This window comes from Micropterus dolomieu, linkage group LG13 (assembly GCF_021292245.1).
Source record: "Micropterus dolomieu isolate WLL.071019.BEF.003 ecotype Adirondacks linkage group LG13, ASM2129224v1, whole genome shotgun sequence".
Classification (NCBI taxonomy): Eukaryota; Metazoa; Chordata; class Actinopteri; order Centrarchiformes; family Centrarchidae; genus Micropterus; species Micropterus dolomieu.
The window spans coordinates 16344167-16362833 of record NC_060162.1 but is presented as its reverse complement, the minus strand read 5'-3'; the positions used below and the strand labels follow the sequence as shown (position 1 = coordinate 16362833).

The following is an 18667-nucleotide window of genomic DNA, read 5'->3' as shown; positions in this document are numbered from 1 at the left end:
AATAAGTATTATCTCTGGCATGTTTCCTGAATCAAGCATCAATTACTGACCTTTTCTTGATACCCAGAATCCCAGTGTTAAGTTTGCTATTGTTGCAGTTCCTGGTTGCTCCCAATAGATGGCAATGATTCCCTTCTTACACATAAACTGCACAGAGATGGTAATGATGGAGGAGCTGCAATTTCTTTGTGGCTGAGTTCTAGACACATTAAAATGTGTCCATTTAGCCATGCACACATCATACACTTGCACACATGTTACTCAAGTATACAAGCATCATACAACAGTGCACAATAACATGCACAATATCATTTAATAGTCAGATATACCACTGGGAAATGAGCACTCTCTCTATAGCAGACATGCCACAACAGACCAAACTAAGGGGTGTAGAGAAAAATAACACTTTCCCCCCCAAAATTTAATTTGTATTATATATGTACAGGAGGCACTTTGCCACTAATACAATTGTTTAGTCTTCAAGTTGAAACTTAAGACAAAGACACCACAGTAATCTGATAACATTTCAGCTGGTCTTGCAGATAGAAATGGAATATACATACAGTATCTTGGACATTAAATAAAATTGCAAGTAATGTTTACAACTTTATTTAAACATGTAGCTAATCTAAACAGTAAAGAAATACAGGTAAATTGATGCTTTGGAGTTTCTGTAAGCAGTCAAAAAGAGGAAATATTGAAGAAAACTGCAATATGAAATATGCAAATACTGTTGTTCCAACAAATGTTTCCCACTTTGCTGATGCGTTATAGCCACATTAAATAATTTGTTTGTTTGTTTTTTTGAAGAAACACAAGCAAAAACAGAAGAATGATGCTGTTCTAAAGTAATTAAAGCTAGCCTTGTTCCAGGTATCTGAATCATTGTCCATGTCCGATTTATTCAGTGATTCAAATATTGATTGATAAAAAATTAAATGAAAATGAAATGACAATTCAGTCTGATTATCAGGCTAACCAAAAGCAGCTCCTAATGTATATCATCAGTACACATAATAAATAACATGAACAATATCAGTGTAAAACATTGAACCCAGATCAGGATGTTTTTTTTAATCGTTGTCATAGATGCAATCTGAAAAGAAAATATAATACTCATTAAAAAGATTATTAATGGTGATTCAGATTCGACAGAGATATCTACAAATGATATATTCACATGAAACGCTGAAAGATAAACTGAAAAACATACCGTCTCCGATATCATCGTAGATATCACCGTCGCTGTAAAAGGAAACGAAAAGGTCAGTACAGAAAGCATGTTGTTAAGTCTCTCTTTCTTAGTATGTGTATGTACGGATCTGTTAATGTTTGTGGTACTTACTCCATATCAATGTGGTTGGTTGAAACATAACCAACTGTAAAAAACAAATGGCATATTTTAGATTTGGACGGTCCAATTTTGTGGTGCACATGATGAAAAAGTAGCACATGTATTGATTTGTTTCCCTAATAACAAGCAGCAGATACTCACACTTGCCGTCCTCGTTCCGACAGATCAGTTTGTTATCCACGGCTTTAACAATGACGTCCAGTTTTTCACCTGCTTTGACCGGAAGCTCTTTTACAGCCCACTTCTTATTATTAAGTGTTGGGATGATGGTCACCTGGTACAGCACCTGTATTGCCCCGTCATACTGAAAGAGATGTAGAATTGTCAATATTGAATTTGATGGCAATGTATAGATTAGAATTTTACATCCTTAATAGCGCATTGCAAAAGTAATTTTAAGAACTCAAGTCTAACTTTATCTTGACAGGTTTATTTGTTGTTAAAGTATTAATACATTTAAATTAACGAGCAATATGTTTCTTGCACTGCAGAGCTATTTCACTTTTTTCAACATGTGGGATCATGCGGAATCAACTGTAAGAGGGGTGGATTGATACACAAATACATAATAGAGAGACAAACTTTAAACTTTTTCCTGAATTCCTTCTCCTCTTTCTCAAACTTTTTCTGCTTCTTTGGGTCCATCTCTTCAGTCTTGCTTTTGCCTTTAAGTGGAAGGCTGGAGAGCAAACAAAAAAAAATGTGAGTAAAATATTTATTGATTCTTTTGTTACTAATTATTTTATGTCAACTGAAATATATCTTCTGAGTTGTGAAAATACACTTGAAATCATTGATCTAAATGTTTGTTTAGGGAATGAATTTTAATTGTACCTGCTTAGGGGAGGAAGGGGAGGCAAATTTTGAGAGTCAACATCATCGTATATTTCCTCATCTGCCCCTGGCTGATCTGTAATAACACATGGAAGAAGTCAGTGATGTGAATTTTTTTTTTTCAAATTTAGACGCCTCACATTAACATGCATTCAGATTGGGCAGGTTTCAGACAGACTACAAATAAAATCAATCATAAACTATAAAAAATATAAAGAGGTGGTGTCAAGTAATTTGCATTTTGGCTAGTGAATCATGAAAGCAGATCATAAATGAATATAAACCACCAGTACAAACATTTCTTGTTAGTGATGTTGAGGGAGTGTTATTTAAAGTGGGAATATGTAACTTTTGCTAACACCAAGTTACGATGGCAGTATAATGGTAAAAGCCAAAATGTAACATAACAGAAACACAAGTAGAGAACAGTCATAAAGTCAGCAAAGTGACTCAGTAATGGAAATTTCAAAGACAATTTCTATCTTAAGTTTGCTCAAATTATTTAACATTAGCCACTGTGAGGTACTGGTCATACCAGCCCAAGTAAAGCTGTAGCAGAAATAAAACCCCTATGTGTATTGAATTGAGAAGAGAATTAGCGTGTTCTATTGCTTATGACAGGGGTTCTTAACCTTTCTGGCAGTCCGTACCCTTTTTGGAAGTTGAAAATATTTTCGCGTCGCCGATTCATCCTAAAATAAGCCTTAAACCAACCATCATTAAGACGAGGCTCCTGGACCAGCTCGTAGGCTACTACCAGCGGTGTCTCCCCATTCTGAGGGTCTCATGTGCCCACACAGATCTCCCTTTCCCTTTCTCCTGCGTTTGTAGGCTCCACCTCACACACAAACAGTGCCAGAGCAGGCGCTTTCCGTTTGTCTATTTTTTTCAAAGCAGATGTTTTTAGCAACAGAAGACACAGACTGTGAGTTGTGATCAAGTTTCTGCTAATATCGGACTGCCAGTTATTAGGGCAAACCAAAGATTACACATCGCTGGTGCTATAGCCTAATCTTTCATTAGACTGACAGGACAGCTGATTCGGTGGTTGCCTATCAACGTTAAAAACCGCAGCGCTTTGCTCTTTTCTAAATTCAACCAAAAAAAGCAGTGCTGTGCGCCTCGCGTTTTCGAACCTGCAATGCGCTTTCTGTCTGATCGGGGCCTGATTCTTCTTTGTCGTTTTATAGTAGTTGGCATTACCGCCACCTACTGGATTAAACAGCGCAAAATATTTACAGTGTCCAGCCAAAGTGATACCATTCACAACTGTAGTCCGTCTAGTTATTTTTAAGTTATTTTCTTTCTAGCTATTTTTGTGTTTATAGTAGCATTCTGGCGAACCCCCTGGGAACAGGTCGCCCCCAGGTTAAGAACCACTGGCTTATGAATCAGCTTTTTATTTGTAAGAGGAATAATGTGTTTATACCTTCTATCAAAAGTTACATAGTCTTACTTTAATAATGCCAATCAAGGACCAATAACTTGTGTTTTGGGTAAATAAATGACCAAAGGCCAGTTGCATAAGGGGAGGTGTACCTTTATAAAAGGCTCTGCCACATATCTCTTTTCATTAAATATCCATTTAAAACATAGAAGGATTATGGTGTTATACCTGAATTTGCATCTGTAGTAAACTGGCTGGGTGGAGGCACTCTGGCACAACAGAAGAACAATTATTAAAATGTTACATACATTAATAATCGTATTCATGAATTACAACACAATATTTTAATTAAGAGAAGGGTGGTGGCTGATTTGACAAGAAAACATCAGCTACGGAGTAGGATAGTATACTTGTTAGAACATGCTTGTAACGGTGTTAGCAGATGGTGCCTTGATTTTCGGATTAAGACAACAGCCACACATCAATTTCAGACATGCAAATGACTCGAGAAGATTAGTAAAATCACAGATAATCAACCTCACTGATTGTAATCACAACACTTGAATTTCAATTTGCAAGTTGACATCCTTCAGTAAGAGGGGAAGGTGGTTTATCTGATCTGGGGAGGAAATCAACATTCAAAGGCAACTTCATCTGAGAAGGACTTTCATTAAAAGGGGAGTGACGGCGGCAGGATTAGGGATTGACAATGGTGGACAGTAGATCAGTGATCAGTCTTACTACTGAGTGTATTTTACTCTTTAGTGCTGACATGACGTCTGTTCCGGTCAAACATCCATAGGAAGGCACGAGGTTTCATAGGAGAAGACCTCAGGTCCAGGGGACTAGAGAGCCAACCAATGATGAAAAGACCTGCATTTCTTTTCTGTTTCATTTTTGAATCTTTCCTGTGTATCCATCTCCATTTATCATTTGCATTCAATATTTGTAAAAGAGTTCAAGCATGTTGTACTGAAACACTCATTCTCCATTTACCCTTTTCTTGTAAACAAATAAATCAGTCCCCACCTGACTTCAAGGTTTGGATCAATAACATCATCATATATCTCTCCTCCATCTCCTGGTAGTGGGGGTAAGACAACTACAGGACAAAAGCAAATACATAATTTAATTGATTGCTTGACAATATCTGAATCCCAACATTGAAACTGAATATAATGAAATGTATTGGGTTTTGCAAGATTTTAAGCATACCTCCTGGTCCTTTGATCCCACTGTAGAGAAAAAACGAAAGAAGAGGAAACAGGGTCCAAATGTAAACCACCTATTTCTTTAATTTTGTGTTGCATGAATCGCTATTTGAGCATTTCCACTTGGTGGGGCATGAAAGTGAATCATGGCCAAGAATGCAAAAACATAGTTCCCAAAATGACAAACTATTCATTTAAGATTTTGGATCACACCTAGAACAAACACCCTACCACATTGCAGTGTCCTAAATTGCAAATACAAAGCTTTCTGAATACTCCAGAACTCATATTCATGGTTATGTAGTAATGCCATTCAGTATACCAAACAGACTGAAAAGATGGGATTTCTCAAAAACAAAGGTGATATTTCTACAACTAATGTCGGTGTGAGTGAGTTGCGTAATGTTGATTTTTTTCTTATTGATGGTTTATAATGAGAACAAAATATTTCTGACACCAGTGGCTCCTAGCCTTTCACTTGTCTCTATTCTTACAAAGTGCAAAAAACACAAGTGGAGCTAGAATATATAATTTGAAGTTCCTGGTACCTGTTATCAGGAGAGGCCACGTCAATGTCATCATACACTTCAGGGTCGTATGCCGGCTGAGCTTTACGATTCTTCAGAGTGTCAAAGTCAATTTCCACTGAAGTGGTCTTCACATAACCAACTGTTAAAAACAAAGTAAAATATTAATTTAATTTATTGGGATTAATTAGGATTCTGGGCATAATTTATGGCATGTTTGTAGCTCAAATTTAGACAAAAATTAGAAATGAGAATAGGTGGAAAACAAGGTTTAGATATGTAATTAAAAGTCTTATCCTGTATTTACAGATGGACGGGACGTATATTATGGCAAAAAAAGAAGACAGGTGAACGATGACAAGCAAAGGCAAAGATAAACGAAGAAAATGAGACTAATGAGGCATCGATATGTTTACTTACTGGACCCATCCTGCGACCGTCCCAACCATTTTCCCTCTGGGTTGCCCTGGACACGAATGATGTCCAGACCCTCTCCCTGCTTCAGAGCAAGGTCGGTTTTACTGCCTCGGCAATCCAAACGAGCCTTTCCTTGGTGGATGACCTCCAGGGGGCCAACCAACTAACACACATAGCCATGCACAAACATATATGCAAACGCACACACAACCACCCCCCACAAAAGATTATTACATTACTTTATGACATGGTTTTAACAGAACAAGATATTTGTCACTTTTTGTAGAGCCACAAAGGATATAGATATAACTAAAAACAAGAGTGTATTCATATGGTGGGGCACTTTGTGTGTTTGTGTGTGCACATGTACTGTGCTTAATGGATATACCAGGTCTTTGAAAATAGGAAAGTGTAGTAAATGTTCAAAGGAGAGTTTGTTATTATGAGAAATTCACTTTCTTGGTGAGAGTTAGATGAGAAGATTGATACCAGTCTCATGTCTGTCAAATATGAAGCTTGTTACCATGTGGTAAAACCAAAACATGTCATCTTTACATTTCTGTTTGTGTACGGATTAAACAAATGAGGTACTATGTAAATTAATGGACTTTAGAAGTGTCAGTAGGTATATTGTGTTACCTTTGGACAGAGCCAGGTAAGCAGTTTCCCCCTGCTTCCAGTCTTTATGCTAAGCTAAGCTAATTGTCTCCTGGCTCAAGCTTCATATTTTAGCATACAGAAATGAGAGTGGTATCAATCTTCTCATCTTAACTCTCGGCAAGAAAGCAAATAATACATTTCCAAAATGTCAAACTATTTCTTTCAGCTGCCAAGTCAGGTTTAGCTGAGAGTTCCAGTTTCTTTACTCACTTTGAATTTCTTTCTGGCATCTTGCTCCTTCTTCTCACGTTCCTTCTGCTCTTTCTTTTCAGCCTCTAGTCGTTTTTTCTCCTCCTTCTCGGATTTCTCTTTTGTCTTATCTTGTTTTTGCTCAGCTGCTTCCCTTTTGAGAGTAAGACAGAGAGTACCAAAGAGTTAGTTATAATGTACAGTATCATAGTATGTTAGCCTAAGCTAATTTTGCATCACTAGACAGCGTTTTCTAATACACAATCATAGAAAACGCAAATTATAATAAAAAAGTTTCACGTAGATAAACTCCTGAGGAAATGCACCTAATCACCCCTTCATGCCATACATCCACTAAAAAGCTCACCCCTTATAGAGTGCTGCATTGATGACGTATATTTGTAACCCAATCCAAAAGTTAGAATTGCCCCGGTTCCTTCAACAAAAGCCAATGGGATTTCCCCATTTGATTTTGGATTAGCCTATTGCAGAAAATAAGCTCTGTGGCAAACATACTTATATGATACATGTTTCATTCAGCAAGATTATCTTCATAAATGCAATCACTTTTATGATTTTTTGAAGTGTAAATGCAGTCGCCAGAAGTAAAAAAAAAACTAACATTAGGGTGGTGACAAACTACACCACAGTTCATGACTCCAGTATCACCACCATTAAGCTTCCAAATTCTAATTTGATTTTGCTTCTTCTTGCTTCTTTGCAACCCTAGACTTTATATAAAAAGTTTGCAACTTCGTCGCCGACAACCTCTGTAGTCCCATTTAGCCACTTGGTAGCAACCAGCTTTTTAAAGAAACGTAAAAGCTTCAAAGTTCAAGTAGTATTTAATGACATATTTTATCTTGTAGAACAAAACATGAAAATATCTTGAGCTTGTGTTAATCACAAACCTTATCTCAGGCATCTAGCCAAAAAAACAGTCCAAAAATACATTGACTTCTAGATGAGGAAGTGCAAAAATGCTAACTCATTTCAGGGTTTTGACCCTTTTGATTCCTTTCTGCTGCTGTCTATAAACTCCCTGAACAGACAAAGCCATTCAAAAGAGAACACTTATTTGCTTCTCTGTTTTCAATTGAAAGTACATCTGAGTGGGATTGAATGACTTCTTGTAGCGTTGCAAAATAACCACCAGAGAGTAGTGTTAGTAAAGAAGACATGAACACAGATGAACATAGTTAAGTGAAATCACATACATTGTTAAACATGTGTAAAAAATAAAACTTAAACACATCTTAAATCTTTTCACTTCACTAATCTGTCCATACACAAATAATGTGGACTGTGAACCTGATTCAAAGACAGAGGTCAGAATCAGTGAAGTTTAAAAAAAGGTTTAACAAAGAACAATTCTCACCATCGTTCATCAAGGTCCTCATACATCTCTCCGTCATCATCATCACCATCATTTTCCTCCTGGGCCAGAGTAAAGCAGAATGAATAAAAACAGCAACAAAAAATAGCAACTCATTCAGCGACAATGATGATTCAGTATAGTCAATTCATATTGAAAATTTGTGTGGAAGGATACGTTCATACACGTAACACCTCTAGATTCATGAGCACACATGCATGTTCTTATCTGAGTCTGTGTAGGTCAATGTGTCAGCATCTGCACATGTAAATACGTATTTATATGAGTGAAAGTAATTCAGCATGTCTCACCTTTGCCCTCTGACTCGGGTGAGCTAAAGAGAAACAATGAATCAATGTTAAATGAGAATTTTTTTGTGGTTTTGTTTTTTTGGGAATAGCAACAATCATCATGAACTGACTCATACTTAAGTTCTATCTATTTTTAGTATTTTTGTAACTGTCACAGAGTTGCTCAAACATTTCATCTCTTGATTATTTATGTGGTAAGATTCATAGAATGAGAACTAAACTGTCAAGACAACCATTGATGGAAACTACAGTCACTAAAATAACTGTCTTGAAGCAGGTAAAAGTTGCTAACCACAAGACAGACTACACTGCTAAGAAATAGCAATATACTAATGTACTTGCATGCACTTGTCTTCCTTTAGTTGCTAAAAACACAAATGGCTTGCAACATGGAAGTCATTAAATTTGATCAAATGGTGACAGTTACTGAACCTGTAGATGGAGGTAGAGGTGGAGGAGAGCTGTTGAATTCATCAACATCATCATATACTTCATCTTCCTGGATCCTGAAAAGTCAGGATTTACCTTTGGTTAACAGGAGGAGCTTTACCTACAAAACATACAGTATATATCTTTGGTAGGTGTGTTTGTGTGTGCATCAACGTGTGACTTACATGGTTCCAGGGTGTCGTGGGGGCAGACTGGGAAGTGCTGTCTGAGGGGGTTGAGTCGGGTGAGAGGCCGGAGGAGTTGGGATGATGGGTTTCTTAAAGGTGCTAGGAGCTATAACAAAACACATAGTGTTAAAAAAGAGTGTCTTTACCAGTGCCCTTCAATCACTGTCTCACATACATAATATATGTAGATAGTAGATATTTCAACTCTTACTTACAAAGTCAGTGGTATATCTTACAGTATATTATTATGATTATGATTGGTGACGCATTATTGTGTGTGCAGCTTTTACTGTTTTACTGTTTTAACTACTTTATACTGCATACTGCTGAATAATTGAATTCTAATACTTAATATTTTATCTGCTCATCACAGGTTTTGCATGTAAAAATGCAATCTGCAAAGTAACTACTACTGGAATAGAATATGTGCCAGTGTATATCAAAATTGTACTTTTTTGGTCTTCCAGTATTTGCCCATTCATTTTTCACCAATCACTCGAAACTCTCCCTGTGTGCTGGAACTTCATTTCCCCATGTGCTGAAACCAACTCAGCTGTCAGAGCAGAGAGCGAGGGGGAAGGAGAAAGGAGAAACTTGACAGGGAACTTGGCTAAGGGAAATAGAGGAACCAAGTGCATTTCTGTGACTTTGGTCTCTTGTCTGGAGCTCTGAATAACTGCACAGCAGCTTCTGTCTAACTTTCACTAATTCCAAATTAGCTGCTGTTTAAACATATCTTGAAGGGTAAAAACAAAAGGACTTTTATTGCTGTCATGCACAAACAGAAGTTGTTTGCGTTGGTCAGCTAATAAAGTGAACTCAACTACTGCACGCTACACATTGCTAATGTCACTGAAACCACACTAACTGGTGAAGGAAGTCTTTTTCACACTTCTGAAATGTCTTCACATAGCCTGTCCAAAGTAGTGCTGCTAGTGACAGAGAGGAAATGCACAAAATAAGAGGAACTCCTTCTGTCATGAGACCTGCAAACTGTTTGCCTCCCTCTGCCATTTATCTTAGAGAGAGCGTTGGCAATCTCAAATAGTGTTGCTTGTTTATATGGAAAGAAATTATGCAAACATCTTTTCCATTGTTTTCTTTACTGTATTTGTTGCTTAATGGTTGAGAGCAGGAGAGCAATAACATATCATACTAAACAGAAAACAAATTATGCAAATGCAGCTAGATATAGTTGAAGTATCCCTACCTTCAACACATTGCTTTCTTTTTTTCTTGAAAACAATTTTCATTCCTTTTGGGAAAGCTTATGTTTTTAATTAGTTGGTGATTTAGTTATGCTTTATTCATTCAGGTCAGTATGTTTTTTGCAGCACAGACCTGAGATGACATATCCAAAAGATCACAGCAGGATTGATTATGAGGTCATATGTCCATACTTCCCTGTGTAGAGCAACCGCACCCCCTGAGACATTTTTATTAGGAACCAACTGTAATATTTATTTTTATATATATATATATATATATATATATATATATATATATATATATAATAGTAAGTCCCTTTATAGCTCTGGGCTAAAACAGTCAAGTGTATGAATATTGACTTAAAACAGATCACAATCTGATCATAAGAATCGGAATCAGCCTTTGCATGTTGTTAAATCCCCTGAATTCCCCAAAACAAAGCTGTGTGTCCTCACTGGCACCTAGTAATCACAAATTACTTATCGACACCATCACTGCCAGAAGATTTATTCTTACTAACTTCAAATGTTGTCCAGTTCATTCCAGTAGTAACGTGACTGCTGCAGTTTGGTTAATTCTTTACATTCAGATATGTTCAGTTTCAAGGCCCAAACATTTACCAATCCATGAAGCAGTTGTTTTGGTTTGAGCTTTATACTTTTGCGACTGTTCACCAGAACCAATCAGATAATACCAATATAGGAACCCACCAAAACGAATGTGTGAACAGTGGGTGAAATTAGGAAAATAAATGAGCAAAGGAGCCACCTTTCACTACGCTCTTGCAAAAGCATAACTGGATACTTTCTGTTGAATCTAAATTAAGAATGCTTACTTGATTGTATCTGGGGCTCTAAAAGTGTGATCACGCATTTTGAGACACTGAGTGTTAAGTTATTATTTTGGTAGTGCCTGTGACTACAGCTTCCAAGACGAGCAACTTTGCAATGCATTGTACCTCTCTGATGAGTGATTTTGTTTGTTTAAATGCTGATATAGTATCTCCTCAGAATTAGTTGTTTTGTTCACATGTCTATAGTGTCACAATTAAACAAACAAAGCTATTAAAGTCTAACTTACCATTATCAGAGGCCTCCGCACGTTTTTTAAAGTTCTCCAGGTTGACTTTGGGGGGTCGGTTGGGCTTGGCAGGAGCAGGACCCAAAGCTAAACTGTTGGGGAGGGGGTTACGCTTGGGGCCTGAAGTGGCATCACCGTTAACGCTACTGGTCTGAGGAGAAGGCTTTGGCAGCTTCTTTAAGCTAGGTTTTTTATTGGCTGGAGGTTTGGGAGGAATGGTGGAGTTAGTAGCAGCAAAGGAAGGCTTGCTGGCTTCGACAGCGTTAACGCCACTATCTGACTGCTCAGTTGTGTCCTTCTCATTGGTGAAGATGTTCTGAGCAGTCCTGAAGTTGGAGGGGGACTTAAAAGTGGAGTTTGCCGGAGGTAAAGGTTTGCTTGTACTGTCCGTGTTAGCTCCTGCCATCTCTTCATTTTGCTGACGTAATTTTATAATGCTGCTGCTTGGTTTCTGTTGTACAGGAGGCATTTTGGGAGGTGTGGAGCTGCTTAGGCCCCCGCCACTGTCTTCTTTCACCCAGCTGGGCTTAGAGCTAAGTACTGGAGGGGGTTTAGGAATTACAGTTTTGGAGTCGGACAGAGGGGAGCTGAGGGAGGGTTTGTTGAAAGGGAGCTTCTGTACTGGGCCTTTAGCATCAGGAGCCGGGGAAATAGGTGGCTTCAAGGGTATCTGCTGTTTATTAGCAAGGAAAGGTTTGCTGTTGGTGTTGGTGTCATCCTGGGTGTTTGCAAACCTGCTAGCCAGGGCTTTAGTTTTGTTTAGTTCATGTGCCTCTGTGTCACTTTTTGTTGATACTGTACTTTTCAGGAAAGTGGGTTTAGAAGGAGCATTTATTGCACTGCCTGAGAGGCTCTCCAAGACAGGTTTCTTGGTCTGTACGATCGGGCCGGCAGAGATGGTGGGGTGCAGGGGTTGTTTGGGACGTCCAGCCGGTGCGGAAGAAGTTTCGTCAGTGCTGGCCCCACTCGCTTGGAAGCGAGCCATGATGGCCTTTACATCAGATTTGTTTTGCTGGAATTAATGGAAGAGGATCAGAAGGAGAATTAAAAACCAAAATACAAAACCAGAAAACCAGAAAATAAAATAGGGTGTGCAGTCCGTGCATACAAACATAAATAAACTTCTGAACGAGACAAAAGAAAAATAGATACTGAACTGAAAGATCACTTTTCTTGAGGCCACTCAAACCACTGATATATACAGTACAGTACAAACCGTGTCAAATCTAGGCATCACACACAGCTTACATTAATCAAAGGGTACGTGGTTCAATCATGTTGAAATGTCCTTAAGCAAAAGAAATTGAATTAATCCAGTACTTAAAACTAGTTTCCAGGCCATCACTTTTTATTAACTGTAAAATGTTTGAACCATCCTGGGCTGGTGTTTGTACCAAATTAGCATCTATCATATATCTGTTTATCTCATTGTTATCTTTGGTTTTTAACAGAAAAGTAAAACTCTCAACATTTCGAGACTGCATAAAACAGGAGCTCTCTAGCGTGGAAATCTGCCCGAGGTCATGTTTCATTTGCTCTGGTCAGAATGCTATTCAGACAGATTTCTACCCGAAGTGGATGTGGTTGGGCCAATTACAACCGTTTATCTAATATGGGGAGGGTTTGACACGGGAGCTTCACTGGTCGAGATTTAAAAAGTCACACTTTTGGCTGTTCTGATTGGTTATAGGTTTGGAACAACAGGTCTGCATCTGTGTCTAATCTCCATGTGTGTCCAGTGCATCGCACCCGGCTCATAAAACTCAGATCAAACTGTCAAACGAGGCAGTACTGATTAAATATGAATCAAGATTCTGTTACTGCATTCAGTGCATTGTCTATTTCCTGTCTCAAACAGAAACCCTTTTTAGTGTACTGTTTAGCTGTAATTTGAGAACGTTTATGACCAGGCCACCATTTTCCCCCCCAGCTTGCATGGGTTGCTCAGCTCTACATTTTATTGTTGTGATTGGTCGTAGGCATATCCAATTGCGTCTACAGGCATTTTGGTCTGTACATGTTGATAACGCCCCTTGGAAAGTGAATGTGAAGTCAGAAGTTCTAGACAAATTTTGTGAATGTGTAATTAATCTGGAACCTCTAACTTCATTTTAGATGCTAAGCTAGGAGCTCCCCATAACATAACAGAAATGAATTGGTTTCACTTAATGAGCTCTTAAAAGTACTCACTGCAACATTAGCAACCAAAAGTCCCATTCATTTATCAAATAAAAAGCTATTTTCTATTATATGGGAATTATTTTTTTGGGTAATGTAGCCTATAGAGATGACAACCAAATACATGTATACCTTACATGAAATTTAAATGTACAAATGACAAGCAAATGTAATATTTGAAAAGAGAACATTCTCGTAAGTAGACAGATAAAAGTTAAAAGACACTTAAAAGCAAAGTGTTTATTTAACATCTGTAAAATAGCTAAAGTCAGGAGTGACTACTGAGCAATTACTTCCCGGACCACAGGTTGTATTGACTTGATGGTTTATCTTTATTATAGGCACATTAGTTAATTATATACTTTGTGCACATTCTCCAGTATAGGTAAATAAAGATAGAATGAGCCTTAGCAAGAAATGGTTTATAGCATATAGAAGTTTGATTGATTATGTTGGGGTAGCTGAATCACTAGCTACAAGTTATATTCAAAATGTGTCCAAAATATCAGGTTTGGTGTTTCACACAGTGTCACGATAGGCTGACCAAGTAGCAGCCACACCTATTTTAATGAGGCTGGTTTGACTGGAGTCACAGACACCATACCAGGAAGTTGAGATAAGAACTTGAACAGCCACTGCTATTCCTTTATCAGCAGAACAGTACAAGCGAGGGAAAACTGTTGAACGGAAAGTACAAATGTACTGTAAGCTAAATGGGAAGTTAAACTACAGTCAGTGTCAGATCTAGTTTATGTTGCACACATTAACACTTAAACCAAACCATGCAGTTGCCAGTAAAGAAAACACTTTGTTACTGTTACTAGAATGATCTCAGAATGATGTTTGTGAATGATGGAAAAGCCAAGCTTATTTGTATAGCCTGATATCACATACAGTTTCTTGGGCTTAAATCAGATACGTTGAACATTGAGATTCTGGATTCTTGTCTTGTACCGACCCTGTCTGTTTGTAGACTGCTTATTGTTTTTGGCTTATATGTTTTAGAGGAAATGTAATTGCTGCCTATTTTCAACACTGGCTGCAGATTAAGTGCCTGCAACATCTCAAGCTATTTATTTGGGCACTTCTTACCCTCAGACATGAAAGACTTAAATTAGATGGGTTTGTTGGGAAAGTTCATGTTCAGATCTAATTGACATGCTGCGGATGCTGTGGTTTAACTTCCCATTTGGCTTCATACATTTGTACTTTCTGTTGCATTTACCTTTGTTAGAAACCTGATCTGACATAAACAGACACCTGATCTGACATCAACAGAACTCCAAAGAGATGCACTTCAAAGAGGTGCCTCTGTTTTTGAAATGGGATTTTGGTTTGATCCCCGAAATAGGGAGATTTTCAGTGCTTGTACATAAAATACACAAGTTATATAATATCCAACTCATGAATTTTGGAGCTTTTATATGCTTTAAAAAGCTAGTTTCTAGCTAGTGGCTATATGAAACTACAATGGTTGTTGCATAGCACCTGAGCTACATTGGTCTTCAGGGTAAATGCAACGGTTAGTAGTAGTTCTGTTTAGCATGAGCTTAGCTTTTGATAATTATTTACTGCATTTGTGCTTCAGAAGTATTATACGTGTAAATTTTTGGACTTTTAGCTTGGGACCGTATTTTCCTCCAAATCTATGTACACTCTAACAACTTAAAAAAGAAGCCATTACTTTTATTCCCTTTAAATAGTTGTTTTGATAGCACTAATATTTAGCTAGCTAGTAGCTTTGATTCACACACCATGAAAGTGGCATGCTGCTTTAACAGTCATTCAAGCCATTGTAGCTAGATATACCTTTATCTTATACCCCTTTCACACGGACAACCCATGACCAAATGCAACCTGGCAAAAATGGCAACTAGCTAAAAGAAAAGGATAGCTAGTTACGGTAAGTCAAATAACAAACGGCTTGCCATAATATGACGCCATTCAAACTGTCCTGTAACTCCCAGGCCAGACCCAAGCTTGAGGATGACACATACCACCCTGCAAGGGGTGAGAGGGGGATTTATATATATATATAATATATATATAATTGCGTGCTAACTAGTGGCTCAGTAGTACAGAAGCACTGTACTTGCTGAGAGCCTCTTGTTTCAAGCATGCACAAGTGTGAGATCACACTTTTAGTCAGCAAGGTGCCTAGTGATCAGCTTATGACATGTGCACAGAGGGCCCTGGCATTCAACTTCTTTTGGAAGTGTTAGGCCACACGTCGTGCCCAGCAGTCTAACGCCACGGGGCACTGTCCCGGTCCATACTCCAACCTTGGGTGGCATAACGAAGTGTGTTAACTCTATGCCTGACATGTGGCTGAATATGAAAATGGGTAAAGAAATAGAAGAAAGTTCCCTTATCTCACACTTCTGTTTCTCAACCGCAGTAAACTAGAAATTACCCAATATGTTCTGTACCAGTTGCATTTACTGCTTCTCTAAATATTTGTGCAGTTGCAATTTTGTAAAAACCTACAAATTCTGTCAAATCCTGGAAACACCTCTCAGAATAATGCAACTCAACAGAACCACAAACTACTGCCGTCCAGCCAACCAAAATGACTATCAAGTTTAATCAGTGCCTCTCTAAAACTAAAATGTAACATTACCTTCATAAAGATTTGTTGCAGAACTGTTGTGTTAGACTGCATTAGCTTCAGCTAAGTGTACCTAGCAACTGGCTGTACGTTTTGGGACAAGTACAATGCATTGTTTTAGTGCAGGGTCGCTTTTATTGTGTGGAAATTCATGGGCAGAAGTGAGAACCACAGCATTGCCACAGTAGGTTGGCCATGAATTCTTGCCGCTGAGATGTTGAACTAGGTTCCCTGTTACTGCAAATATAAATAAAAATGCTATTGTCTATGCAGTTAGCAAAGAGGAACCATGATTACTATTTCCAGTGTGATGAAAAGTGGAGGCCAAAGTTGTCTTGCTTAATCTAGTTGACACAAAACCAAAAAAAAAAAAATACCCTACTGGTGACTTCTCCTGTTTTTGCACAAAATACGTGATTAAATGTGACAAAAATGCCTTGAATATGAAACATAAAACTAAATAACTATAATCTCATGGGTCTTAAAGACTGTAGGCTATTAGGATAATTAAAAGAAATCGCTAAAGTGACTTTGTAGTCAGAGTTCTGTTGACTTTGTAGTCTGAGTTCTGTTAAATGGAAATTTACAGTTTAAATATAACAACTTTTCCTCTCATCATCATACAGTAACTTGTTCAAACAAATGGCATAGTCAAAGTCGTGGACGACAATGAATGACACTTGAGGGTGTTGTTACAACGTAATACTCATAATATCTATTCATAATAAGTCATAAGTCTTGTAAAATGCTCATAAAAAAGACCTCAAATAGCAGCTCTCTTTCATTAAGTCTTACCAAGTTACTCCTGAGTAATTCTGTTATCTAGAAGATGATTTTTGAATAGTTTTAGTTGACCTTTAGTTAAATAGTACTCACCATATTGAGGACAAAAATCCTGGGTGCCGCTGCTATGTCTAAATGGATGGTGTATCACGTGGTGGAGAGCCTGTTTGTTCAGTGTGTCTGTGTGAGTTTCTGTTGCTGTCCAAGAGAGAAAGCTACCGAGAAGTAGTTGATAACAAAGAGTGTGAACAAGCATTGAGTGCGTCTGTGTGTTTGTATGTGGGGGGATGTATACTCTAGTTCTGTCTGTGACATAAGCAGGCTACTTGACTACTTCCTCTCTCAGTAGTATGTGTTTTGTGTGAGTGTGAGTCTCACAGCCACTGTTATCTGTGTGTTTTCATCTCGTGGATTTGCCTATCCCTGGCAAACTCCCTCCCTCTGTGCTGAACAACTGATGCTCACTCAGTCAGATCAACAGAAAAACCACGGCGAGACTTGTTCCTTTGCAGCCATGTTAAACACTGTAAATACGATAGTGATTTTGGTAAAATAGATCTGACATGTCTAAAAGCTACAGCCGTAATAAGCAACAACTTATAGAATAGTAGACAGAAGAATCTGGCCATATTGCATAACAGCAAGACTAAATCATTTTTCATATTTTTTACTCAAGGTGTTCCCTTTTACACAGAAATGGGTCATAAAATATTTTTTTAAGTAAAACTGGCAGTATACAGTAAAATGTTTTAGAGTTTCTTTTATTATTTATTATTTCCTGTCACCTGCATACTTTGATAATAGCTGACAAGAGAGATTGAAATAGTAGACTGAATGCCTGGGAAATGATAATAAAATTGATCAGAGCTTATTGGCCTTAAGTTTAAAGAGTTTTTTGACCTAACTACAAAGACAACCTGAGAAAAGATCGGAGAGGTGCAGCATGGAGAAAGATTTCATCGGCAGTTGGATCCTGAGGTGAATGATGATTTCAATAAGCTAGATTTTATATTAGTTAGCTAATTTAAATGGCAACAACTGCACTCCCAAGATGAGGTGATGGTGCAGTGGTTAAGACACATGCCTTTGGTATGGTAGACCTGGGTTCGAAGCCCACTGTGACATGTCCACCTATGTGTCCCTCAGCAAGACACTTGACCCCTACACACAGCAAAAGTCTTTGAATGGAAATCAGTACAGTGCTACTGTAATGTTCAGTAAGCAGTAGTTTTAAAACACTACTTGGCAATAAAGCTCCTTCTGATTTGTGGGAAGTGTGGAGGAATTGTAAATACAATGTGAAAAAGTCATGCGCCGTTAGGCCTGTATAAGAAGTAAAAAATACAATACTTCATTGTAGAAGTACTCTGTTACAAGTAAACGTTCTGCATTCAAAATGTTACTTAAGTAAATGTATACATGAATTAGGAACAAAATACTTGAAGCACCAATAGTAAAAGTATGCAGATGTATATTATATTGAGGGAATATATATGTGTTCATTCATTTTTACATCACTTTTATGTTGAAGCTGCAAAGGTGGGGTTTTATTGTAATTTCTTCATAGACAGGGTCACTTGTGAAATTCCCCCTTGGGATTAAAGAAAATGAGTGAAAAAATGACTTGAGTAAATGTAAGTTACTTTCCACCACTGATTAATACTAGGCTATATACAGTAAGTAAAACATCCAGTGGCCTTTAGCCACTCACATACTGTTATAATCAGACCCACTGGATGTTAACTCAGTTAATAAGTAGCTTCTTGAAAGTGTTTGCCAAGTGAGCTTGTTCCTCATTCTCTCTTTACAAGTTAAAAACAATACTGATGGAATGTAATATTTTCTTTTTAAACAATTAATCTTTAATATTTACACATTTTTAGTATAAATATACATAAAGACCTATATTAAACTATGTACAATTCAT

At 37.7% G+C, this 18667-nt stretch overlaps 1 protein-coding gene across 3 annotated transcripts; it reads right to left on the bottom strand.

Moving 5' to 3' along the window:
- Nucleotides 1-164: 164 nt before the first annotated feature.
- Nucleotides 165-17070, bottom strand: fybb (FYN binding protein b). Of its 3 annotated transcripts, XM_046066513.1 has the most exons (19): nucleotides 16834-17061; nucleotides 11172-12183; nucleotides 8880-8988; nucleotides 8698-8771; nucleotides 8266-8288; nucleotides 7958-8016; nucleotides 6601-6733; nucleotides 5734-5893; nucleotides 5335-5455; nucleotides 4791-4810; nucleotides 4605-4677; nucleotides 4334-4420; nucleotides 3804-3844; nucleotides 2189-2264; nucleotides 1937-2033; nucleotides 1496-1658; nucleotides 1346-1379; nucleotides 1214-1245; nucleotides 165-1096 (listed from the first exon to the last, which is right to left on the bottom strand). In XM_046066513.1, the coding sequence occupies exons 1-19, from the start codon at nucleotides 16834-16836 to the stop codon at nucleotides 1074-1076; spliced, it is 2340 nt and encodes a 779-aa protein (XP_045922469.1). In that variant the 5' UTR covers nucleotides 16837-17061; the 3' UTR covers nucleotides 165-1073. The 3 variants fall into 3 exon arrangements, 2 of the variants coding, with proteins under 2 accessions (XP_045922469.1, XP_045922470.1); XM_046066514.1 differs by lacking the exon at nucleotides 4334-4420 and having other exon boundaries at nucleotides 16834-17059; XR_006827794.1 differs by lacking the exons at nucleotides 165-1096; nucleotides 1214-1245; nucleotides 1346-1379; nucleotides 1496-1658; nucleotides 1937-2033 and having other exon boundaries at nucleotides 4317-4420; nucleotides 16834-17070.
- Nucleotides 17071-18667: the final 1597 nt, after the last annotated feature.

Bases quoted from the DNA above. Each gene is read 5' to 3' on its own strand.
- fybb (XM_046066513.1), bottom strand. The intron at 8,289-8,697 runs GTTCAGTAACTG...GTTTCTCTTTAG, and splicing joins ACCTCTACCTCCATCTACAG to CTCACCCGAGTCAGAGGGCA. The intron at 2,265-3,803 runs GTATAACACCAT...GTGTTATTACAG, and splicing joins TACTACAGATGCAAATTCAG to ATCAGCCAGGGGCAGATGAG.